At 34.3% G+C, this 26591-nt stretch overlaps 1 protein-coding gene across 1 annotated transcript; it reads right to left on the bottom strand.

The window, feature by feature from the left end:
* Window positions 1-1166: 1166 nt before the first annotated feature.
* Window positions 1167-6061, bottom strand: LOC107467149 (cysteine-rich receptor-like protein kinase 44). Its single transcript, XM_021131264.2, has 7 exons — window positions 5230-6061; window positions 3275-3409; window positions 3053-3174; window positions 2760-2970; window positions 2441-2678; window positions 1671-1824; window positions 1167-1534 (listed from the first exon to the last, which is right to left on the bottom strand). The coding sequence occupies exons 1-7, from the start codon at window positions 6038-6040 to the stop codon at window positions 1196-1198; spliced, it is 2010 nt and encodes a 669-aa protein (XP_020986923.1). The 5' UTR covers window positions 6041-6061; the 3' UTR covers window positions 1167-1195.
* Window positions 6062-26591: the final 20530 nt, after the last annotated feature.

The raw sequence follows: 26591 nt of genomic DNA, 5'->3' as shown, positions 1-26591 counted from the left end.
AAATACCTATATGAAAACAAGGGATAAAAGCATAGTTATCAGAACTGAACCAGCAATCGACTCAGTGAAGTTACTGGGTCACTGGGTTAGTGGTTCAACCGATGGGTCAGTGGTCGAACCGTTTAACCCGGTAATAATTAAATAAATATATTAGCCTTTAATTTAATGGGTCTAATCTAAAAAAAAGTTACATATAAATAAAATTAATGTTAGACATATGAACTAGTGTATGGTTGTTGGCTTAGAGCATTCTCATGTAAACTTTATTATTATATATATTATTATTAGCCTAAGATTATTAAAGAAGAATGATTGGCTTAGTGGCAAGGGAGTTGAAGTTTTTGCACAAGATTTCTGGTTCGAATTCCTGTGATTTAGCATGCCCGCCGGGGCATCGTGGAGACGCGCAGTTCATGCGCCCGAACCGCACCGATCCGCATTGATCCGTCCGATTTTCAACGGATTTGACCACCGTTGATCGGGTTAATTGCAGAAACGGTTTGTATCGTAAACCGAACCGGCCAGAACACCGGTTCATCGATCGAACCGGTCGGTCCGATCCAGTTCGATAACTATGGATAAAAGGAAGGGATCTATCCTTCTTCTAAAGAGCGTCACATTTTTTACCCTAATTAACCATCCTTTCGTATGGACAATTACTTTAGCATTGGATCAGAGTGTCTTTACAGGTGACCCCGCCTGTCTGTACTCAACCTTTTATCTCAATGGACCCCGAAAAATCGAATAGAAGCTAAAGTCGGAATAATCAAATTACTATCGAGTAGAATGAAAATTCAAAATTGGACTGGCGTGGCCTTCTTGTTTGTTGGGCTAAGCCCATAAATATGATCAAAAACATAAAATTAAAATTCTGACAAAAATATAAAACTAAAAAAATATATATATAAATAAATTTAAATTGATTTATTGATTAACTTACTACTTATTAGTTTATTTAAGTAAGTGTCAAATATTTAAATCTCACTCTCTTTATGCACAATAATCCATTAGTCAGCAATAAATACTCATATGAAGCATCTGCCGTAAATTAATTCTAATGTACCGAATTATTGTTAAAAAAAAATAAGGGTATATATTTGAAATAAGTAGTACTGCTTATCTAGTATATACTTTGAAAATTACATCAAAGGAGAGATTAAAGCAAAACCAAAAAAAGAAAAAAGAGAGATTAAAGTTATCGAGGATGAAATTTACTTATTGACATTTCATTTATAGAGAAGGTTGTTGAACTTTTGCCAGATTGACTGGAACTTGATTCTTGTGCAACTGTTTTTGGATCCATAAAACCACTACCATGCAAGAAAAATGCTGGTTCTTGTGGAGATGGCAAATCAAGAGAATGATTATTAAGATATGAAATTATTGTTCCCATTGTAGGTCTAGAATTTGGGTTTTCTTGAACGCATAATAAACCAATTTGAATGCATTTTATAACTTCCACCTGGTTATAATCTTCCTTTATTTTTGGATCCAATATGCTTAATGGTGTTCCATCCCTCCATTGTTTCCAAACCTGTAGCGAACAATTCAAATTCTTACATTACTTTACAAATAAATGAATTTTTTACCTGCACCCGTCTGTTAAAATTAGTAGAAGATTAACAAAACAGATATTTACTTGAAAAAAAAATGAAGATATTGGCACTCACATAATTTAAAAGACTCTCTTCAACACGATTTGAAGTATAAGAATTTACATTCTTTTGTCCGGTAACTATTTCTAGGATCATGACTCCAAAACTAAAAACATCTGATTTTTCTGAAAATTGTCCAAGCATTGCATATTCTGGAGACATATAACCACTATAAATATATGATAATTAGTTGAAATTAGTTAAAATAAAAAATAAAATATCATTTTTGTCCCCAACATATGGTATAAGTCATATTTGTATTCCTAACGATTAAATCATCCTATTTGTATTCTTAATGTTTGTAAAATTGATTCAATATTATCCTGCAGTCAAATACACATCATGAGCTTTAGTTGGAGTTTCAAAAATCTCTTCTTAAAATTAGAATGCAAATGTTTGGGACAGGATCGATAATTCACTTCGAAAAATAACTCATCAAAAGTTGAAACTAATCCCTACAACATTTACACAATTCGCTTTTCTAGGGACATAATTGAACCTAAACACAAATAATTAATGAGTACAATATTAAAATCGAACACATCCAAATAAGATCCAATTGAAAATGAATACATCTAAGTAAGAAAAATTAAAAAATACAATTTAGTCTATTAGTATAATTGACAGCAGGATAACATTGAACCATATTTTATAAACATTAGAAATACAAATAGAACGATTTAAACGTTAGAGACACAAATAAAACATACCTCAAACGTTGGAACAAAAACGATATTTTACTCTAAAATAAATTTTATATATAGATATGAGAATTCAAAACTTACTATATACCAACAATTCTATTTGTTTTTCCTCTTACTTGATCAATGTCGACTATTCTAGCCATACCAAAATCTGAAATTTTTGCATTCATATTTTCATCCAGCAAAATATTACTCGGCTTTAAATCACGATGTATAACTTTAAGTCGAGAATATTCATGTAAATAAAGAATTCCAAGAACAGTCCCTCCAATAATTTTATAACGTTGATCCCAGCTTAACTTTTGTTGTTGACCACCATCTACAAAATATTTCAGAGTTTAGAGTGGATATAGATAGCTGAACCAATATGAGAGTTTAGTTTAGAGTCAAAGTGTCAAACCAAATAAAAAGTAATCAAGACTTCCATTTGGCCCGTATTCGTAAAGTAGTATTTTCTCTTGTTCTTCTATACAAAAGCCCATAAAAGATACTAGATTCCTGTGTTGAAGCTTGGCTATCAGCAAAATTTCATTCTTGAACTCAACCACACCTTGTTTAGAACTTGTAGAAAGTCTTTTTATAGCTACATGTCGGCCATCAGGAAGAGTACCCTAAAATATATATAATTATTGAAGTTATAAAGCATGATATTTGGGAAAAAAAAAAAAAAAGAAAAGAACTACATTTTCTCACCTTGTAAACTTCTCCAAATCCTCCTTTGCCAATCATGTTCTGGTGAGAAAAGTTGTTCGTGGCTGCTTCAATTATAGAGAAATCGAATTGCAGCCCTTCTAAAGTGGCACTTTCACGACCAACTAGACCAATATGTTTGAATTGTTAAACAAATTTATAAGCTTCTTGAATGCTACAAACTAATCAGTATATATATATTGAAAAAAAAAATTGTATTCTTACAGCTTTTTCTAAGAATAGTCTTGGAATTCTTTTTTTGTCTTCTTCTTAGGATATAGCAGCACAAAGTGAAAAGCAGTGCCACAATAGCAATGGGTACAACGATTAAGATAATTGTTCGGGATCGACTTCTTTTGTCTGTTTATATAAAAAGCCAACGTATATATCATTTCGATGCCAATAATAAGAAATAACTTGGTAATAATAGACCGAAAAAAAAATTTGTGAAGTGCTAAAAAAATATACGATATCTAGTGTATGCTGTTGAATTGTAAATGAATAAAAATTAAAAAATAAAAATTTATGTGTAATTATTTTAATATAAAATTAATAATTTAAAAAAATGACTTTTTTGGTGGTACAGTATAAAATAGCTTACTATGGTCAAAATTTTTAATAATTTTTCTTTATCAATTTTATATGAAAAACGTGAGGTTGTTTTTTTAAAAAAAACACATTCAAACAAATAATTATATTTAGGTGAATGCTATCCAACCCCCTCTAAAATAACATGTAAGTTATCCTTCATTATGTGTCACATTGTAATTGGTCCTTATCTTAACCATAGTTGGGTTATTTTATAATTTATTATTCTTAAAATATCAAAGCTTCACTCCCGTTATTTAAAGCACATTCCACTCCTCCATTCTTTATTTATCACTTCATCACCTAGATTTGGTCCTTCCAAACACCGTCGCGTTCATGACAAGAAGCGCTAATGTCATCGCCATGCCCTCCCACACAACCTCTCTTCCCAGTATAGTATAGTCAATGCCTCTTTTTGGCGTGAATCACTGCTTACCCACATAATTAATAGTTAATTTGGTTATTAAATTTTTTTATTAAAAAAACGTATCTTTATTTAATTACGTGATGGAACATATATTTATATGTAAAATATAATATAATAAAATAAATCTATTTAAAGTATTTAAAAGTATAATTAAAATCATAAACATATAAATATAATAATAAAATTTGTACTCCACATTAGTACTTTATTATTTAATTAATAATTAAACAAATTATTTTTATGAAAATTTATTTTTTATATTATATTAGAGAAGAGACTAATATAACAATTTAAAAAATAAATTGTATAAATATTTAAGAGATAAATATGAAATACATAAATATAAAATAAATTAACGGGAGTGGAGCTTTGATATTTTAAGAATAATAAATTATAAAATAACTTAACTATGGTTAAGATAAAGACCAATTACAATGTAACACATAATGAAGGATAACTTACATATTATTTTAGAAGGGTTGGATAGCATTTACCTTATATTTAATAGTACGTTGAAAAATTATATGTAGCAATGGCTTTTTGGCAAAGGATTGTTATTTGGTGTGAAAAATAAGGCACATAGTTTTTTTTACAGTATCTTTAAATTTGAGAGATGACAGATTAAAGATTAATTTGTTGCAAATTTAAACTCTATTTAAAAGTTTGTCTCCAGTTAATAAGTTATTGCGTGTATAAAATAAAATTTAAACTCCTAATACTTATTTAAGCAGACAAATAAACTAACTACTCCGCCAATTTAAATTAGTTAAATAACATACATAGCTAGATGAAAAATAATCTCCATAATTATTTATTGGAAAAGGTATAGCCAAAAGTCAAAGAGTGTTAACTTTAAGCAAATAATAACCTAGCTAAGTCGGCAATTAGTAAAAGCCAACTGCACATAGCCAAGCTAGAAACCTAATTCCAGTTCAGTTCACCTTAACACAAAATTAATAATCAAAGTTAATCATCCATGTTACGTACCTTAGCAGATGAATCTTGATCTCATCGCGAAAAACAAAACACATACAAATTAAAATGTTCACTCACATGAAGACCAGATGTTGATGACAGCTAAGAACAGTAACTAAATTATTTAACATAATATATTTCATCATTTTTAATTATTATAAGAAGTTAGATTTGAGTTAAACATACATACCTCTGGAATTTGATGATGGTGCTGGGGACGGTGCAGGTTGAAGTGATCGATAGAAAGGGTAAATCTCAAACCGAATATTGCAATTAGGGTACAGAATCCTCCCTCCTTGCTTTCCGGCACAGCACTCAGGAAGGTTCGAATTGATCAAACCATCCAAACAGCTTCTACAATCTTCCGGCGACAGATCCGGCGTGCACTGAGCAAGACAATAAAGATTTTGGAATATGGATATCGCAGCTTCCTTTGTAGCGAACTTCTTTGCACCGATAGGCGCGTTGGCCGCTTCGTCCGCAGTTTGATTCAAGGTTCGATACAATAAACGGTTGAAGCTTTGTTGGTCTGTCATGTTGGTGGGGCTGGACAACGCGTAGCCAGGGTAGCCAGGCGCCACCGTCACGCGCGAGAAGAACGACGTGTTCGAGTACCTTACCATGCACTCGTCGTACCACATAACTGCCGCTACGGAGAGTGAACACTCTGTGTTTGTTGAAAGTCTTTGACTTGCGTTTCCCACGCACTCGCCGCATAGGTCAGAGGGTATGTCTCCTCTGCAGATGTATAGTCCATAGACTGTGTCGGCGGGGGTTTTTCCGGTGATGGTGTTGTTGTAGAACTCGGTGTTGTGGGTGGCCTTGGAGGATAAGGAAGAGAGAAGGGTCCTGAGGTTGTTTTGGTAGGTGGTGTTGATCGCAGTGAATCTGTATTTTGAGCAAACCTGGTAGAGAAAATGAGTGTCCTCTGCTTTTGTAGTAATTGATGAAAAGTTGAGGATGCTAATAAGGACGAAGAATAATAAATTGAAGGAAGCCATGGTTAGTACATGGTTACTTCATCTTTTGAGTTTTGACAACTACCATGTAATTATATAATTTACATGAATAAAAATAATTAATTTTTATATTAATTATGTGAATGATTATTAAAAAAATAATATGATTACACTATTATAAAATATTCTACACTATTATTTTTTTAAATTAAACTCTATTTTTAATTCATATATATTTAATTAAAAAAATGTTATTTGTATATTAAAATTAGTTATTAAAATTAATTATTAATATATTTATGTATAAAATATATGTAGTTTAATTTATTTTTAATATATATTGTTGATCGAAAATATTTTCGATAAGAGTAAGTTGAATCGAAATAAGTGTGGTCTTTCGAGAAGACACGCGTACGAGTATGAAGATTGAAAGTAATCAGCGTGGATTTGGGTTTCGATTGTTTTGTTGATCGAGTAAGCTAAATCGAGCAGGAGACTCAATTCGAAAAATCGAGTAAAGCCTTCGAAGAGCTGGTCGAATAGTTGTGGAAGCGAGAAGGTTAATGGCTTCTATCACACAAGGAAAACATGAGAAATATCTACAATCACAGAGCGAAAACGGTATTACTAAGAGGGATTGCATTTCAAAATTTGTAATTTTACTTAATTGTAATTAATTGTGATTTAATTGACCGTTATATAAGGTAGCCTATAAATATTATGAAGTGTTAGGGAATAAGGGTTGGAACTTTATTTTCTGTAGGGTTCCTTCCACCTTCTTCTTTCTTTCAATTTATTTTTCTATAAATTTAACATTTCAATTAATCTTATTTACTAAGTGTTCTTTACTTTCTCTGTTTAATTTATCCTTCTGCATTTTATCGCTCATGTTAAGAGTCATTTGATTTAATTAAAGGCATTTTTATTGTTTTCTTTTAATTCTGGTGCAAACCTTTTTATTTACCATGTATTTAGTTTTCGAAAACTTTAATTTCTAAGTTTTATTTATCAATTTACAAATTTTCTTTATTTTTATTTTCAACATTTGTCTAATCGAAGACGCTTTGATACACTTCTAGAAAATTGGTACTCGCACGGAGGAGTAGGTTTCGGTCCCAAACCACTAGATATCGAACCACCATCGATTTGCTAAAAATCGACAAAACAAATTGGCACGCCTGATAGGACCGTTTTTAAATCAAAGTGTGTCAAATAAATATTTTTCCAGTAATTTTTAGTGTATGCGATTACAAAGTGCGAAAATCATTCACATGGCTGATGAATTATCAAATGTGAATGGTGGTTTGTCCACCAATGATAGCATACCAGTATCCATGCAACAAGCCGACGTATCTTCACATTTGGAAGGAGCAATTGGAACTGAAAGTATAATCGTTACGACTATTCAAAGTGGGAATGTTGGATGTAATACTCGTCCACGTGGTCCTGTGTCACCATATCAACCTCCATTAACCACTGGTTGGCCCCCATATGGTCTTCCTCCTAGTTATACCCTACCGGTGGGTGGTTTTATTCTGCCTGTCCATTTTGGGAATGTAAATGGAGTGAATAATGTTCAAAACCCACAACAACACTTCGAGTATTCTCGCGATTATCATGTGGGCTCCACTTCGAATGCTGCGAATTTGATGGCAGTATATCGACAACAAGTGGAGGAAAGTCACCATGAATTGGTCAATTTGTTGACTTAGCAAATTACTACAATTTTGAATCGCATGATGGCTGATTATGAATCGAGATTCGAGCGTCTTGTTAGACAAGTCGAGAGGATTGCTCGAATCATCGATTATGATGAAGGTGAGAGGCATAATGTCCGGGAAAATAACGAGGGGATAAAAAATATTTTTCAAAATGAAAACGATATTCCAAATCGAGAAAATCCTCGCGTGGTTCTCCGAGGTCAAAATGCTGATGATGTTGTAGCCGGATTGCGTGGTGATCGCTATCAGGTCACTAGAATTGTAGAAGAGGTTTTAAATCGGGTTGGGTTGAATGTTGGTTTTATGAATCAACCACATTTTGTGTCTGTTTTTCCCAAGTAGTTCAAATGGCTGAAGTACCAAGAGAGGTGAAAAATTCGAAAATAACCACAAAATTTGCTGGAGAAGTTGGAGAATCAACTACTGAACATGTTGCTCATTATTTGGTCGATATTGGAAACCTAGCTAATGACGAAAATTTGAAAATGAATTTTTTTCGTCATTGACGAAGAATACATTTACTTGGTTTTTGAATCTTAGACCGAATTCGATCACAACATGGAATCAGTTAGAAACTATTTTTCACGCTCAGTTTTATCGAGGGGAAATGAACGTAGTAGTTACTGACCTAGTGGCTTTGAAACGTGAAGATGGTGAGACCATCGATGATTATTTAATACGTTTCAAAAATGCTAGAAGTAGATGCTACGTGACATTACCTGAAAGTGAGATAGTGAAAATAGTGACCATGGGTTGGGGTTCTATATGCGCAGAAAATTGCTTAATGTGCATATTCCTGATCTAGCTCATTTGGCTAAAAAGGTTCGGTAGACTGAGCTTATGAAAAAGGAGAAAGAAAAGTATAGAAATGAACAAAGGTCGAAGAGTAAACTGTTTACTCGAAAAGAAAATGTTGTCTATGTAACCATGGAATCCTCAGAGGAGGAATTTGATTTCGAAACAGAAGTCGATTTGGCTGAACTTAAGAAAGGTCCTCCATATGTTTGCTCTTTACTGAAAAAACTTCCTAGTAGTGAAAAGTCAAATGATTCAAAACTTAAAAGTGGGAAGAAATATAGTTTTGATATCTCGAAATCTGATCAGATTTTCGATGTGTTGCTTAAAGATAAACAATTAGTTTTGCCTGAAGGGAGAACTTTACTTTCCATAAAAGATTTAAAAGGAAAGCCTTACTGTAAATTTCATCATGCAACAAGTCATTCGACTAACAGTTGTGTCCGTTTTAGGGATTTGATTCAAGAAGCAATCATGGAAGGATGATTGAAATTTGATGATGGCAAGAAGGAAATAAAGGTTGATGTTGATCCCTTCGAAGTCGATGCTAGTTATGTTGAACCTTGCTTGGGGTGAACATGGTTGGCATGTCTTATGATTTCGATGTGGCTCTTGATGATTTTGAGTCACAGGTGAGATCTGTCTATCCCAGAATGGGAGATGGCTTGCTGGATTTCTTGGTTCAGCAAAAGATCAAAGACTAGGACGTATCTCTGTGTCCTCGGTGTAATGTTGTCTTTGATGCTGAGGCGGCGGCAATCTTTGAAAAAGAAAGGATGAAGAAAGAATTGGCGCATAGGGAAGAGCAACCGCACCAGAGGCAGCCAATTCAACGTATGGATGGTTCTAGTTCAAAGATCTCTCAGCATGATGTGACTACATCTTTGAGTCAATCTCAAGCTATAGGTGTTCAGCGGATTAGAAATTGTTAAGAATTCCAAAGGCGTGATCATCTGTATCGACGCAATCCTCAGTGGGGGCATCGAGCACCATCTCGAAATCAATATGCCTTCTATCGAGGACGAGCCAGGAGTTACCCAAGAAGAAGAGGTGGAAGAATGAGTTTCAATCAAAGTAAGAAACTTCAAATAGAGACAGGTAAGGAAGCAAGCAAGGGGGCAATGCCCTCTGTGCATTCTCGAATTGTCTTTCCTTCTGACGGGGAGACTTATCCTAAAGAGATTCCATCACCTATGAAGATGGAAAAAGGCAAACCAGTTGCTCAGTCTTTTGGAGTCGACAAAAATAAGGATGTTGACGTTGATGAGGAGTATTTCGATGAAAGGGATAATGACATGGTGGGGACGATCTCGATCATTCCAACTGAATATCTTGAAGAATGTGAAAGTAATCCAGATGAGGATTATGATCAGAAAGATGAGGGAGCTTTCTCCTTCATTCGCATTGAAGATGAGTCAGGATATTTTTCTCGGCCTACTGAGAGGCAAATGTCTCATTTACGCCCTCTTCATATCATCGCCATACTGAATGGATTTAAAATAAACAAGGTGATGATCGATGGTGGGGCAGCGATTAGTCTTCTACCTGAAAGGATGTTGAGAAAAATAGGAAAACATGCTCATGATTTGGTTCCTACAAACATTGATGTGACCAAATTTAGTGAGTCTTCTACATCAGCGATAGGGCTGGTCACTTTAACTGTACAGGTGGGAACATCAGACAGGTATTCTGTGTTTGTAGTGGTGCCATCGAAAGCCAGTTATAATGCCTTGTTGGGGAGAGATTGGATCCATGGTGTAGGTGCGGTACCTTCTACAATGCATCAGAGCGTGCTTCTATGGACTAAGGAGGGCAAACCTGAAATTGTCAAAGCAGATTCAAGTCTATACGTCGAACAAATGCATGTCGATTTTAGGATATATAACTGTAAATTAAAGCCTTTAAATGTTGATCGATCTCTGAATCCTTACAATTGTGAAGGGTGCTATCTGACTTCGGAAGGCCTTTCGGTGAAATTGCGTTACCCTGACTTAGGTTTCGAGCCGACTGGTTCGGACTGTCTTTCGTGAAGATCTCACTGATTGCACTATGGACCAAGTGGAGAAAGTTTCTAACTACCTGGTAACTTTTCATAATTATTTAAGTAATTTTTAGTTCTTAGAAAATAAAGATGATTCTTCTGATAAAGTTGAATCAGATAGGGTTAGTACGTTTCTAATTGTAATGTGTTCGATTCGATGCTGCCAGTCGAATTTAGTTATGATTTCTCTTTTCTTTGTAATGAAACTAATGATGCGAGCTGGACTGCCGATTTAATAGCAGAGACTCATTGTGTAGAAAATAAAAGTAGTAGTAATTTAATCAAAGATCAAGTTTCTTCTATTTCTGATGATTCTATTGATTTTACCTTTGATTGTATCTATGATTTAGAACCTTTGGGATTTGAAAAATATTCAATCAAAGAGGATGATCATTATAAAGGGTTCAAATCTCAAGATTATTTAGAAGAAATTAACTTAGGGACTCCTGATGATGTTCCAATTACATATATTTATAAAGATCTTGTTGATCCTTTTCGAAATGAACTCTCCAATCTGTTACATGAGTTTAAAGATTTTTTTGCATGGGATTATCATGAGATGCCTGATCTCGATCGTTCATTAGTAGAACATTGATTAGTATTGAAACCCAATGCTTGACCAGTGAAACAAACTCCAAGACGTTTTGCTCCTGAAATTAATATAAAGATTAAGGAAGAAATAGAATGCTTGATCAGCAAAATTTATTCGAACTGCTCGATATGTGTAGTGGGTGTCGAATATTGTCCAAGTGATGAAGAAAAATGGAAAATTAAGAGTATGTATCGATTTTCGGGATTTAAATAATGCTACCCCAAAGGATGAATATTTCATGCCAATTGCAGATATGTTGATTGATTATGTAGCAAAAAATGAAATTCTTAGTTTCATGGATGGTTATTCTAGATATAACCAAATTTTTATTGCGGAAGATGATGTGGCTAAAACTGCTTTCCGTTGTCCTGGGGTACTAGGTACATATGAGTGGATAGTTATGCCTTTTGGTTTAAAGAATGCTGGAGCAACATATCAGCGAGCAATGAATGCTATTTTCCATGAATTTATTGGAAAATTCATGGAAGTATATATCGATGACGTAATGGTCAAATCGATTTCTGTAGATTAACATATTGGCCATTTAAGAAAGGCGTTCCTTACTACGAGAAAGAAATGACTAAAAATGAATCCTGTGAAATGTGCTTTTGGGGTATCAACTGGAAATTTCTTAGATTTTGTTGTTCATAAAAAAGGGATAGCTATCGATAAAAATAAAGTGGATGCAATATTAGCATTGTCTGCACCTAAATCAAAGAAGGAAGTACAATCGTTTTTGGGAAAAGTAAATTATCTTCGAAGATTCATTTCGAATCTTTCGGATCGAACTAGGGTATTTGCGCCTTTAGTGAAATTGAAAAATGGTTCAAAATTTGAATGGACCACAGAATATGAATTGGCGTTCGATTCGATTAAAGATTATTTGTCTAAAGCCCCGATTATGGCGAATGTTTGTCCATCTGAACCTTTAAAATTATACATTGCAGCATCTGAAAATACTATAGGTGTATGTTGGCACAAGACGATGAAAACGGGCATGAACGGGCAGTTTATTATCTTAGCCGAGTTTTAACTGATATCGAGACAAGGTATTCCCCGATCGAAAAATTATGTTTGTCACTCTATCATGCTTGTATGAAGTTAAAGTGTTATATGGTGGCTAAATTGGTGAAAGTTATAGCACAAGCTTATCTTATTAAATATATGTTAAGTTTTCCTATGTTAAGGGGACATTTGGGAAAATGGATGTTAGCATTAACAGAATTTGATTTACAATATGTCCCAGCAAAGGCTGTTAAAGGACAGGTCATTGTAGATTTTCTTGTAGTCAATTCGAAAGATCTGCATGACCAGGGGGCAAGTATAATTGATGTAGAAGTCAACTATTGAAAATTGTATTTCGATGGATCCAAGCATAAAGATGGTGCAGGGGTTAGAATCCTCATTATCTCGCCAGAGGGTATCCCATCAGAGTTCTTGTTTGAATTAAAGTATCTTAGTTCTAATAATGTAGCCGAATATGAGGCTCTGATTTTGGGTCTTGAAATTTTAATCAGCAAAGGAGCTTTAGAGGTTCAAATTTTAGGGGATTCACAGTTAGTTTTAAAGCAGTTGTCGAAGGAGTTTAAGTGTAATAATGAGACGTTACAAAAATATTTAGTAACTGCTTGGGAGTTATTAACGTTTTTTCAAAAAGTTTCTTTAGTGTATATCCCTAGAATTCATAATGAGATTGCTAATGAATTAGCCCAAATTGCTTCGAGGTATCAAATTGGTCCGGAAACTTTTAAGAAATTATCCAGTATCCTTTAAATTTTAGTGCCAGCAAATGAAAGAGAAATTTTGTGTGTAGATGAATGGGAGGATTCTGATTGGAGAAAACCTATTGCTCATTATTTGAGAGATTCCAGTATTACAGTTGATAGGAAGGTAAAGTTACGAGCAATAAACTGTCTTATTGGCTGATGAATTGTACAAAAAAGGGATCGATGGAAGTTTATCAAGATGCTTAAGTTGAGAAGATCAGAATTTTGCTTTGGGTGAAGTTCATAATGGAATATGTGGTGCTCATCAGGCAGGAAAGAAATGAGATGGGTGTTATATCGCAATCATGTATATTGGCCATCTATGATAAAAGATTGTATCGATTATGTAAAGACATGTCAAGAATGTCAGAAACATGACTCAATACAGCAGATTCCAGCGGCTGAATTACATTCGATAATAAAGCCATGGCCATTTAGAGGTTGGGCTTTGGATTTAATTGGGTTAATTCACCCTCCTTCATCAAAACAGCACAAATTTATTTTAGTGGCTATTAATTATTTCACAAAATGGATTGAAGCAGTTCCTTTAGTAGAGGTTGGACAAAGTGAGATAATTGACTTTGTCGAGAAAAATATTATCCATCGATCTGGAATTTCTCAGGCGTTAAGTATTGACCAAGGAACTATGTTTACTGGCCAGCGAATTAAAAATTTTGCGGCTTCAAAAAATATTAATATGGTTACTTCAACTCCCTATTATGCACAGGCTAATGGGCAAGTAAAGGCAGCAAATAAGATATTGATAGGCTTGATTAAAAAGCATATCGGGAATAAGCTTCAAACATGGCATGAGACTTTGACTCAAGTATTATGAGCTTATCGAAATTCACCAAGAGGTTCGACAGAACCTCACCTTATACAATGTTCTGAAAACCGGTTCGAATCGGCCGATCGAACTGGTCGAACCGTGAACCGGACCGAAAAACGAATCGGTCAATCATCAAAACCGTAAAATTTAAAAACCGGAATTGAACTGCCGAACCGGCCAGTAACCGGTCGGTTGAACCGAACTGTAACCCGGCCAGTTTTTTTGGATGGCAACAAAATGCTGCCGTTTTTTTCATCTGAATCCATAAATGTCAAAAATCCTGAGATCCCTAATTGCCTTCCCTTCTCTGCTTCAGTGCTTCTCAGTTCTCATTCATCGAGCAGGCTCACTGAAGCTGCTTCCAACGCCTCACTCAGTCATTGTCACATCGTCACACGGGTCGAGCCACCGCCGTCGAGCCACTGCAGAGCCGTCGAAAACTGAGAAGTGAGAACGTCTCACTCTCACACGGGTCGAGCCACCGCCGTCGAGCCACCGTAGCAGTCGTCGCGAACTGAGAAGGTGCCTTCTCTGTCTCCCACCGCCTCACTCTCACTTTTCCTGTTGCATGTTCTGTTGAAGCCTTGAAGGTGCCTTCGTTGTCTCCCGCTCTCCCTATTTTATTTTTCTTTGAACTGTGTATTGTAAAACTGTGAACTGATTTAAGATTCAACTGATTGGAGGGAGCTAAACTGTACTGTGATTATTGATTAGTGATTACTGAAACTAAACTATGATTCAACATGATGAACTGTGATTCAGCATGATAAACTGTCTCCCTGTTTTATTTTTTTTGAACTGTGTAGTGTGAAACTGGGAACTGATTCTGATCCTGCTAAAATGAACTGTGATTACTGATTAGTGATTATTGAAACTGAACTGTGATTCAACATGGTGAATACCGAAACTGTGAACTTTGGTTAACTGATTACTGAAGCTGAACTGATTTTGGTTTGTTTACTAAACTGGATTTGGTTGTTTGTTGAATGATTGTGAATAATTTTGAATAATTTTGGATGTTGTTTGTTGTGAACTTGAGAGTTGAGATTATTGGGTTGGATTGCTGGTAATGTTTCTTATCTTATAATAGTTAGATTTATAATTATGCACTTTTTTAAAAAAAATGATAGTTGCATTTAACTATTATGTTTAATCTAAGTGTTGTCTATTACTCCATCTTCAGGCTTTGCTACAGGCTCTTGGTGATAGGAAGGGTATTAATCGGTTTGGTGACTTCTCTGCACCACTTGATGAAGCATTAATACACGTTTCACTGGTAATTTGCATCCCAATTGCAGAAATGATCATTAGGCATTAGTCAAAATTTAAATTTAAATGGTGTGAATAGGATTTCATTATAGAACACATTGATGTTAATCCATGTATCGATCCCATATAGTGGGACAATGCTTAGTTGTTTCTTATTATTAGGGGAGAAGGTGTGATTTTTTCTTTGCTTAGGCATATGATAATTGGAGTAAGTTTGGTATTACATTTGCAAATTCAACGATCCGATATTATCATGCTGATTAATGTACATAAAAATAATTTGGGACTATTGAAGTTCAGTTAGTTTTTGTATTGAGGCTCATGCATTCTCAAGCAATAAATGCATATAAGGCTACTGAATTGTAATTTGAAATTTCAAGTGTAAATTATGTTCCCATTTGTTGTAAGCTTATTTTTCTCAAAAAATTTTGCTTGTTCTTAATACTTACATCCTTCTTCCTAACCTTGTCCATGATTTATCTGGCCGGCCACATTTAAGTTATAATTTGGATATCCCTACCCAGAGGGTTGGGACATATGATGCTCAGATAGTGCACTTTCATTTGATTATTTCATCATTGAGCTTAGAATTTTATTGAATAAGCTTTAGACTGTTGAGCCCCTAATTTTTTCAACATAGATTTATTTTAATGTGGCACTCTTATTGTATTTGCTAGTAATGTTTAGGTAATGTTAAGTACATTTTATGCTGCACCACTTGCTTTTTCTGGTCCAAGTAGTGGAAATGAAGGTGATGATATCAATGACGCAAATCTGCAGCAAGTTATGGAGAATTTTGATGATTGATGACAAACTTGGATCATTTTGATGTTGCTATGTTATGTTTGATTGGTTGTTTTGTTTTTTGACTTTTGAATTTGTATTTGAATGAGATTATAATATTCTGGTTTATGTAGTACTTTTAATTTGAATGATATTTTAAAGTTTACATTAGACTATAATTATAGTTTCATGTGTTTATTTATATTTTATTTCTGACCTTATAAATTGGTGTATGGCCATGATGCAGTATTACCCTTGGAAATTAATTTGAATACTTTAAGAGTATCGAAACAGAATGAGTTGCCAGTCGATGATTATTGGAATTCAATGTTTGATGAGTTAAACGAGTTAGATTTAGAGCGAATCCTGGCACTTTATAATGTAATTCGACAAAAAGAAAGTGTTGCTCGAATTTATAATCGTTGAATTAAAGAAAAGTCTTTCAGGATAGGCAAGTTAGTTTTAAAAGTCATTTTACCGATGGAGAAGAAATCAAGATTTCTAGATAAATGGTCACATAGTTGGGAAGGTCTTTTTCAAGTAAAAGGGATATATTCCGGAAATGCCTATCAAATTAAAGATATCGAGTTAGGAAAAGTGATTAATTTGATTAATGGAAAATACTTGAAACTTTTCTATTGTTGGCAAACTTAGAAGTTCAACATATATTAAAGTTCAAAAAAGATGGAAGTTATTAACAAAATAAAATTAGAAATAAAAAAAGGAGTTCAAGATGCCAATAGTTTTGCCAAATCGGAGCGTAGCTTTGTCCTTTTGTTTTCCAGAATTTAAAGCACTTCAATTTGCTTGAACTTGTCAGCTTGGATTTTCTCAAGTTGCTTTTCATATTCTCCCCGCTCGGTGTCGATTGAGACAATTTTCTGTATAAGGAGATGTTGCTCTTGTTGGGCTGCAGCCAGAGGTTTGGCTAGGGTGGCTCGATTTTGGCGTATGGTGGCAAGTTGTTCCTGAATTTGAGCTAACTCTGCCTCGAGTCTTGCTTCTTCTTGATCATGAAAACCATGAACAGAAATAGCATGGGAGATCCTCAGATCAAACTCCTCACGAGAGACTTGGATTGGTTGAGCAATTGCAAGACAATTTTCTATTTTAGATTTGGCTGTAACTTCTTCATTTTTAGTTTCTTGGAATTGAAACTAAGATGCAACACTCTCATTGAGAAGTTGTTTAAATTCTTGGATTGAGGCAGAATGTGGTGTGTTAGTTGGAAATTCAAAAGAGAAATTCAAGCAATCTTCCAAGAGTTTGTTGAGAATTGGGTCATTAACCCATGTGGTAGGTGGATGATCCAAGAGTTTGATGAGTGATCAAAGTTGTTCTCGAGTGTCAGGATCTAATTCGATTGGAGTCCTTATGTAACAGGTCTTCAGATTGCTGGTACAGGCACTGGCACTTTGTTTTCTTAGATAACTTTATTCAAAACAGAAATCAAGTCATCTAAGGTAGCACTAGTTGGAGTGGTAGGAACATTCTATGTCCCTGGTCTTGGTCCTGGAGGGGTCTGGAGTGAAGGATCAGGTTACAACTCTGGAGGGGTCTCTAAAACCTTGGATCGAGAAGAATCTGAATTGGTGGTGTCAGCAGCTTTAGAAGTAGAATCGGAGTCTGGGACCGCTTGATTTTCTTCAGTAAGGGCAGCTTGATCGTTTGGTGAAGTTGATTCAAGTCTATCGGTTTCTTCTGGAGAGTGTTGCAAGGGATTTGCTGTTGAATCAATCACCTGTGTTGCATGAAAAATAGGTGAAAAAGCGACTAGAATTGGTTGAATGGGTCCTATAAATTGAATTGAGTCATGTGATGTGGATTGTTCTTGATCATGTTGTTGTGGCAGAATTGGTTGGTCAAGAGCCCCAGCAGTTGAAGTCGAGTGGGCAACATTGACAGGCTAGTACATAAGGTACATAGTTATTAGTTTAAATTTTATTTTTAAATCAGAGCATGTTGTGTGTAGAAATAATTGTGTTACCTAAGGAAGTCTGGATCTTGGTACTAGTTGAGAACTAGGGTCAGAATCAGCTGCGTCTTTCGATGGGGAGGAGACAGTAATAGCTTCCTTATTAGTTAGTTCACTTTCGTTAGCGCTTTCACTTGATGACAGCAGCACTAACTGATAAGAGATTCAGATTTGAGTATAAAAGTAAAAAAAAAATTATATATAATGTGTAGTGCCTTCTAAGTTAAAAGGAAAAGGCCTAAAAAAGATTAGTTACCTTCCTGGAAGTTCTGGTGGGAGTCCTCCTACTTTTGTGTGGTGGTGGTCGAGCAGTCTCAGTTTTCCTTTTTTGAGTTCTTTTTTGAAAGCTCTCAGCGACAGGGGAAGTTCGAACAGTAGTTTGTTGAATCTCTTCTAAAGTATGAGTGTACTTTGAATAATAAGCAGTCTACCATTCGAAACAGGATTTGGTGATGAAAGAACTGCGTTCATAGACCAAGAAATTGAAATGGCCCCTACGCTGTTGGTTTTTCAGGAAGCAAGTGTTGAAATCCTCCTGAGTTGTTAAAACAATGTGGCAAAATGGATCATCATTTCGAGGCTGTGGTGTTGGAATGGTTTGAGAAAATCCTAGTTGTCTGGCTGTTAATTAAATGAGGAGCGTATAGAGTTATTTTGGACCTTTCTTTTTTTATTGAAGGTAGTCCTATGGGAATTACTTGAACAGCCAGCATATTCGCCCAACTTCGATTTACAAGTTCATTTTCTTCATTAGTATCAGGGAAGAGTAAACGATCCAGCCAGGCAGGACCCCGATTGCGACACAGAAAATGAGTAAAATTGAGTTGGTCATTTTTGAAATCTTTGCAAGAATGGAAAAGAGAAAACAGCCTAGAATCTATCTTCATCTGATTTAGTGTCCAGAAAATTGGGTTTAAATTCGGACAGTCGAAAACCTTCAATGTATTGCTTATCAGTACTACCACCTTCAGGTTTTGTCATGAAATTTTCAAAAATGGCGTTAAGCCATAGTTGGAGAAGCCATAGTGGGTCCCCTGCACTGATTAGTTTGTTGTCTCGAAGGTCACAAACAAATTGACCAAACTCTTCGAAAATATGTCCTAGAAGAAGTTTTGCCAAATTGAGGGCTTTTCCTTCGTGGAGAAGAATAGCTAAAGGAAGATAGAGTTTCGACATTTGAATACTTCGAGAACAGAATAGGATTGCATTTAACCAATAAAACAGAAAGGCAATATGTTCATTTTCAGTGATTTTTGCACCTTCTACATCCATGTTGTGGGCGATAAAGTTACTGTAAGAGTTGGTTAAAACCACATTGTATTTACGCTTGGACTGCATGTCAAGGGTACAATCTAGTGATTGATGGGAAGCCCTGTAATAGCAGCTACATCAAGAAGAGACATTCCGATCAATCTACATGGAAGGTGAAAGTTGTTGGTTGTTCTATTCTAGAAACAAGTCACTGCCCCAATCATCCAAGGGTATGTAGTAAGTGAAAAGTGGGAGAGCCTTAGTAGTTCATAGATTCCTAAAGCTTTCTAGTTAGCACTTTTAGTAGGTTCAAGGCGTTGATACCAAGCTGTAAAATCATATTCCCGAGGATTAATCTTTGGGTTGTTTCTGAAGGATTTTTGGTTAATGAAATGGGAGATGTTAAAGGATTAGTTTATCAGTAAATCTTCTCCTACAGCACTTGGGAAGAAAGAGAGTTTTTTATTCGCCCTCTCTAGAGATTCAGTCGGTCCAAGAAAATAGTGAGTATCGGCACCGATTGTAAAGGGAATTAGAATTCTGGTGTCATTGGTTTGCAAATGGGGATTGTCAATGACTTCATCATTAACTTGATTGAGAATGCGAAGGGTCGGTGGAGATGGCGGTGATACTTTGGGGCCTTTACCGTTGTCTTGGGTGGCAGCTTGAGAAGAAGAACCAGCCATTTTTTCAGGAGAGGAAGTAAGAATGAAGGTTGAGGGTTTCTGTGAAGAAATTTTTGGTACAGAGAAAATTTAGAGAATGATGAGGTTCGAGAAGTTCGAACGAAGGAGAGAGTGATGAATTTAAAGTATCACTGTAGTCGTTACTGTAGAAAAAATGCGAATAGAAGTAACTTCGCGAGGAAGATGAAGTGGTAGAGAGAGAAAGCGTAAGTCTAGGGAGACGTGTTGAGTGGATTAGTAGTAATGGGGAGTTTTAATGACAATTATTATTAATTTGAAAAAAATGACGTCTTTTGGATTAAGTGCTTTATTCTTCGATAATGTTATCGAAGGCAATCACATTAATCCAATGGGGCAATTTATTGATCGAAAATATTTTCGATAAGAGTAAGTTGAATCGAAATAAGTCAAGTGTGGTCTTTCGAGAAGACATGCATACGAGTATGAAGATTGAAAGTAATCAGCGTGGATTTGAGTTTCGATTGTTTTGTTGATCGAGTAAGCTAAATTGAGTAGGAGACTCGATTCGAGAAATTGAGTAAGGCCTTCGAAGAGCTGGTCGAATAGTTGTGGAAGCGAGAATGTTAGCGACTTCTATCACACGAGGAAAACATGGGAAATATCTATAATCACGCAGCGGGAACGGTTACCAAGAGGGATTGCATTTCAAAATTTGTAATTTTATTTAATTGTAATTAATTGTGATTTAATTGAACCGTTATGTAAGATAGACTATAAATACTAGGAAGTGTTAGGGAATAAGGGTTGGAACTTTTACTCACAAAAAACACTCTAGCACTCTCACATCCCAGGGAATTCCTGAGTTTACATTCGAGTTACATTTTCTGTAGAGTTCTTTCCACCTTCTTCTTTCTTTCAATTTATTTTTCTGTAAAATTAATATTTCAATTAATCTTATTTACTAAGTGTTCTTTACTTTTTCTGTTTAATTTATCCTTCTGCATTTTATCGCTCATGTTAAGAGTCCTTTGATTTAATTAAAGGTATTTTTATTGTTTTCTTTTAATTCTAATGCAAACCTTTTCATTTACCATGTATTTAGTTTTCGAAAACTTTAATTTTTAAGTTTTATTTATCAATTTATAAATTGTTTTTATTTTTATTTTTAACATTTGTCTAATCAAAGATGATTTGATACACTTTTAAAAAATTGATACACGAAAAAGTAAATTTTGCTCTCAGACCACTAGATATCGAACTATCATCAATTTATTAAAAATCGATAAAATATATATATTTATATTTTAACATATATTTTATATTAATGATTGACTTTAGTGATTAATTTTAGTATATACTTACTATAGTTGATATATATATATTGAAAACTCTACTTGATTTATTTGTAAGTGTACATTTGGCGTGTGGAGTATATACGAGCATCACGTCGTAAATAATAGAAAATTTGTTACTTGAACCATTAACGTAACGTTATTTTTTTATTTTTTATTTCTTAGTGTCTAACAACTATCTAATGATTATATTAAAATTAGGTCATTTTCGTTTCGTCTTAATTCTATCAGAAAAATATATCGGTTTACACGGATCAAGGGAATATACAAATAAATTTAACGGCCTCTGCATACAATTCATTTGTTGTGCAATCAAGTTTAGGGTGAACTTTGCAATCTGTGAAATTTGTCTTTCCTGAACATTTTTATCCATTTCTCAAATGTAATAATCCTACGTTGAATAGTATGGCGGCCGAATAACAATAGTGATGTGTACTTAACTATTAATATATATCACTTCGTTGTAACGCTGCTTTGTGAATTTTTCTTTCGTAAGTGTAATGACAAGTGGACTAGTATATGGTAAATGATAAAAAATCTGGATGATTTTCTTAAGAAACCATAGCTGGCCAAGTTTTTATTTCGGAGGATGTGCATCTAAGTCAACTCAAGTATATCAGATTCTTACAATAAATGTTTCTCCAATCCTAGTATCCTACAATCGCCATTAGTCAAGGAATCAAATCTATCATTGAGTATTGCTAATTAATTAAGAAGAGTGGCTTAGATAAAAAACCTTAAAACATTTTTTTATAAATATTTTTTAATAATTAAAATTTAATATATATAATTAATTAAACTGTATTATTTTTATTAAAATTAAATCAGACAAATTAATTTGATTGAAAATTAATAAATTAAATTTTGAATCGATTTAAATTATTTTTTATAAAAAAATAATTATAATATTTCTATTATAAAAAATGACTAAAACACTCGTATTATATATATAATCCTAAATCCTAACTCTTCTCTTCTCTTTGTGTCATCGTAGGGTTAAAATTTAGGATTTTTAAAATTAATGATAAGAGTATTTTAGTATTTTTCTATAATAAGGGTATTGTAATCATTTTTTATAAAAAATATTAATTTAAACCAATTTAAAATTGGTTAAATTACACAGTTGGTCCCTATACTTTTAGTGAAATTGTAAATTGGTCCCTACACTTTAAAAGTTTGTAATTGGATCCCTAAAGAGAATTAAAATTTGTAATTTAGTCTCCACCGTTCAAAAAATGTTTGATTTAACAGAATATTCTCAGAATATTCTCTATTTTGAACATGTGAGTTGCACATGTGATAATAGGGACCAATTTACAATTTTAGTGAAAGTATGGGGACCAACTATGTAATTTAACCATTTGAAAATGATAAAAAATTTTCTAGGCTATCTGAATCCACCCCGCCCCGCCCCTCCCTAACTCTCTCACTCTCACTTTCTCACTTTTCAAAATGGCACCCCAACCCCAACGCTCTCTGTCTCTCACCTCGGCTCACCATCGTCATGCCTCTCGCCTCCGTTACCGCGCCGGATCAACTAATAAATTGAGTTGCTATTTTTATGTTGATTTGTTGCTATTTTTTTCTTAGACATTGAATTGTTCGCTTTGAGCATGCTTGGGATTGGAATTATTCTCTTCCATTTATCGGTGTTCAGTATTGGAATTTGATGTACCAGAATCACTACCCACATATGTAATGAATCTGTTCTTTGGCAAGCACACCAAATATCGTCAAATAATAACCCACAGTGGAGTGGGATCGTATCCACAGAGATTGATTGATTGAGCAGTTTTGGTTAATGAGTTAATTAGTTAAGCTAACCAAAGTGGAGAATATTGAGTGCTGTCAATTAAATTGTAGAATTGTAAATGGCTCAAAAGTAAAAGAAAGCTATAAAGTGCAGAAAAGTAAATAGTAAGAATGTAAAGAACAGAAACGTAAATGACTGAATTGTAAATGGGGATAGGGAATAGCAGAATGTAAATAAAGCTATAAAGAATGTGGAAGATAAGAATAAGGGGAACGCCTAGCTTCTTAAGTGGCACGCCCCTTGTGTTGACATCCATGGCGTGCCATGCCTTTGAACCCAAGTGGCACGCCCAGGGTCTTCTTTACACAATGGTTAGCCTGGCGTGCCACGCCTTCGAACCCAAGTGGCACGCCCAGGCCTTCTCTTCTTGCTCCTCTTCCCTGGGCACTTGAACTGGCGTGGCACGCCTTGGTGTTCAAGTGGCACTTGAACTGGCGTGGCACACTTTTGTTCCTTTTATGGTCCTTTTAGGTAAGATAAAGGGGTAGATAATGCAAGTCATCAGGATTGGAAGAGAAGAAAAAGTTGTCGTATAAGAGAGACGAGATGGAGGAAGGAGGCGAGACCTGACTCATGAGCACAAATGCGGTGGATCCGGCATAGCGACGGTGAGGTGAAAGATAGAGAGCGATGGGGTTGGGGTATCATTTTAGAAAGTGAAAAAGTGAGAGTGAGAGAGTTGGGGAGGGACGGTATAGGTTCAGATGGCCTAGGGAGTTTTTGGTCACTTCAAATGGTTAAATTACACGGTTGGTCTCCATACTTTCACTAAAATTACAAATTGGTCCCTGTTGTCAAACATGTGCAGCTCACATGTTCAAAATAGAGAATATTCTGAGAATATTCTATTAAATCAAACATTTTTTGAACGGCGGAGACTAAATTGCAAATTTTAATTCTCTTTAGGGACCCAATTATAAACTTTTAAAGTGTAGGGACCAATTTGTAATTTTACTAAAAGTATAGGGACCAACTGTATAATTTAACCTTTAAAATTTGGTTCATTGATTTTTTGGCCAAATCGATTTATCCAATTTAATTTTGATAAAAATAACACAGTTTAATTGATTACATATGTTAACTTTTAATTGCTAAAAAACTTTTTTAAAAAAAGACGTTTTAGGTGTCTTTATCTAAGTGGCTCCCTTAATTAAAAGGACAAATCACTTAGATAAAGCAAAGGCATGAAAATATTACCTATATCACCTAAATAAAAAATCGTTACGTGTGTCCCTAGAGGATATTTCTAGTAAATTGAAGCAAGAAAACTTGATTTAGGGTAGTTCTATGTAAATCGAAATAGGTAAATTCGATTTAGTATATACCCATGTAAATCAAACCAGTCTCCTTCAATTTATGCATGCATGGCTACGTTATCTCGTAAATTGAATTTGACACATTTGATTTATGCATGGTTGGCATCTTTTTAAATAAATCGAAGTAGTCTAATTCAATTTACCTTGTTAGAGATCAAGCTGAATAAATTGAATTAGGATAGGCAGATTTACTATAGTTTCAGCAGCATACGTAAATGGAAGCTGGGTAATTCGATTTAGTAGGGTACAAATGTGTATAAATACCTGTGGAATGTGAATTTTCCATCATAATGAGCCCCAAAATGGCTAGTGATGAGAGTTTCTTAGTTTTGGTGCACTATAGAGGGTTGATTAAGAAAAAACGCGTTCCGAAATTAAGTTTACGGATAAGGATCTGCTTAATGTTTTCGTGAGACCTTCGACGAATTTCACCAAGCTTAAGGATACTATAATTCGAAAACTAGGGCTGCAAGGCGTGAAACGGGTGGAAAAGTTATTCAACAGAATTTCAATATCCGTTTTGTGGGATGATGTGAAGTATGATTCGTTCGTCATATGTAGAGATGAAGATTTGGAAGTTCTGTTCCACTGTCGTCGACAATTTTCGGAGGTGAGGATCCCTGAGTTGTTGGCCAAACTTGTGGATGTGGTCTCTAGTTCAGGAGGTTCTAACCGGAATACTCTGCCTTCAGCTATGGCCGCTGGCTCGAGTTCAAGGCTTGTTAGTGCCTCTTCATTCCTGTCCTTGATTGAGTCTGAGGCAATTTTTGTGGCCTCTCCGTCCTTCGCTGCTGATCTAAACCGCACTTGTGACAGAGAACAGGTTGACACTGTGCCCGTAGTTTATCTAAATTGACTAATGCCTCATCTATCTTAAACTAGTGGTCATTGAGTCTCACGAGATGGTCCAGACCAGCCATCTAGACGTACGACATGATCCTATCGTCTAACGGCATACCATGCTGCCTCCTCATGCTCGAGATGCAGCAATGGAACTATATGACATTGAAAAAATACTCTTAGAATAAAAAAAACTTTACAAAAAATAAATGATCTAAGACGGATAATTTTTATTGTAGATTTACTTTAACCAGATATCTATTAAACTCTCAAAATTTCTTATCCAACATGTATTTTTTTTATATACTCTAACACACTATCATCTTTGTATTAATACTCTAACCACTGTTCGAGACTACAGATTTTATCAGATATAATATTCAAGTTCTAAATAATTTAATATCAGTAAATAGCTTATAATATATTGCTACTCTTAAATCAACCCTCTAACTACTTGAAGTTTACACATTCTAATCATGTTAATAAACAATATCTAACCGATTTAAACAAAACTAACACATAGTTTTTTTCTTTCAGAAAATAAAATGAAATTTAAATTTTATTTTACTAACCTCATCATGCACGTTACCAGTAATATGTGCGACTCCATCTAAGTGGTAGATTCGATTCGGGTCGTCTTCCATTTTGCTAGGCTGCGTTGCTTTCTCTGGATTTAGTAGAATATGTGGTGGTGAAATGTAATTCGAATGAAGTGGATTCGAATTATATAGATCCACTGTCCATATAAATTGAATTAGGCGGGTTAAATTTATATTGAGCACAATGTTTTACATAAATTGAATTAAGGGGGCTTAGATTTACTATTGGGTAAATCAAAACAACCCAATTCGAATTACTATAGACACAAATTCATTGCTTAATTCGAACTAATTTCATTCGAATTACTATGGATTTAGATAAATCGTGTGCATTATTAAATTTGAGAGACTTAATTCAATTTATTTAGAACATGTGCAAAATCAAAATGAGTCAATTCGATTTATATATATTATAATTTTTCTTAGTAAATCTATACAATTTAATTCAATTTACTATTAGGTGTTATAATTCGAAATATGATAATTCAATTTACATAATTATATTCTCTAGAGATCTACATATCATTTTTTAATTTAAATGATATAGATAATATTTTCATGTATGTCTTTAACTTATCTAAATGATTTTTCTCTTCATTAAAATTATTAGAACATAGTATATAGTGTAACTACTAATTCCTTTGTTACTGAATTTTTAATGTAGACAATTAACCACAACATGTGCTTAATTCCTATAGTTAGGGACGAAACTCTTAACTACATATAGTAATTAGTATTTAAAAAAAATTGGAAATATCATGACCGCCTTAAAATTTGGACAATTTCACATAATTGAATTCTCTCTAAATTTTGGTTCACGCTGTAAGTTGGTGTTAAACTATTCAATTTTTTTTAATGAATTAAATTCCAAGACTTTCCAACATAAGATATTAGGCTGTATTTAAAAGACAGGTTGAGACTAAAAAATAAAAATTAAGACAAAAATTAAAAAATAAATATCAAATTAAATTATTATATTATATTTACTAGTATAAAATGTATTC

Source organism: Arachis duranensis, chromosome 9 (genome assembly GCF_000817695.3).
Source record: "Arachis duranensis cultivar V14167 chromosome 9, aradu.V14167.gnm2.J7QH, whole genome shotgun sequence".
NCBI classification, from domain to species: Eukaryota; Viridiplantae; Streptophyta; class Magnoliopsida; order Fabales; family Fabaceae; genus Arachis; species Arachis duranensis.
This window is presented reverse-complemented; position numbering and strand designations above follow the sequence as displayed.

Bases quoted from the DNA above. Each gene is read 5' to 3' on its own strand.
- LOC107467149 (XM_021131264.2), bottom strand. From the start codon at position 6,040: ATGGCTTCCTTCAATTTATTATTCTTCGTCCTTATTAGCATCCTCAAC. The intron at 3,410-5,229 runs GTATGTATGTTT...TTATATAAACAG, and splicing joins ACCATCATCAAATTCCAGAG to ACAAAAGAAGTCGATCCCGA. The intron at 1,535-1,670 runs GTGAGTGCCAAT...TGTTCGCTACAG, and splicing joins AAGAGAGTCTTTTAAATTAT to GTTTGGAAACAATGGAGGGA.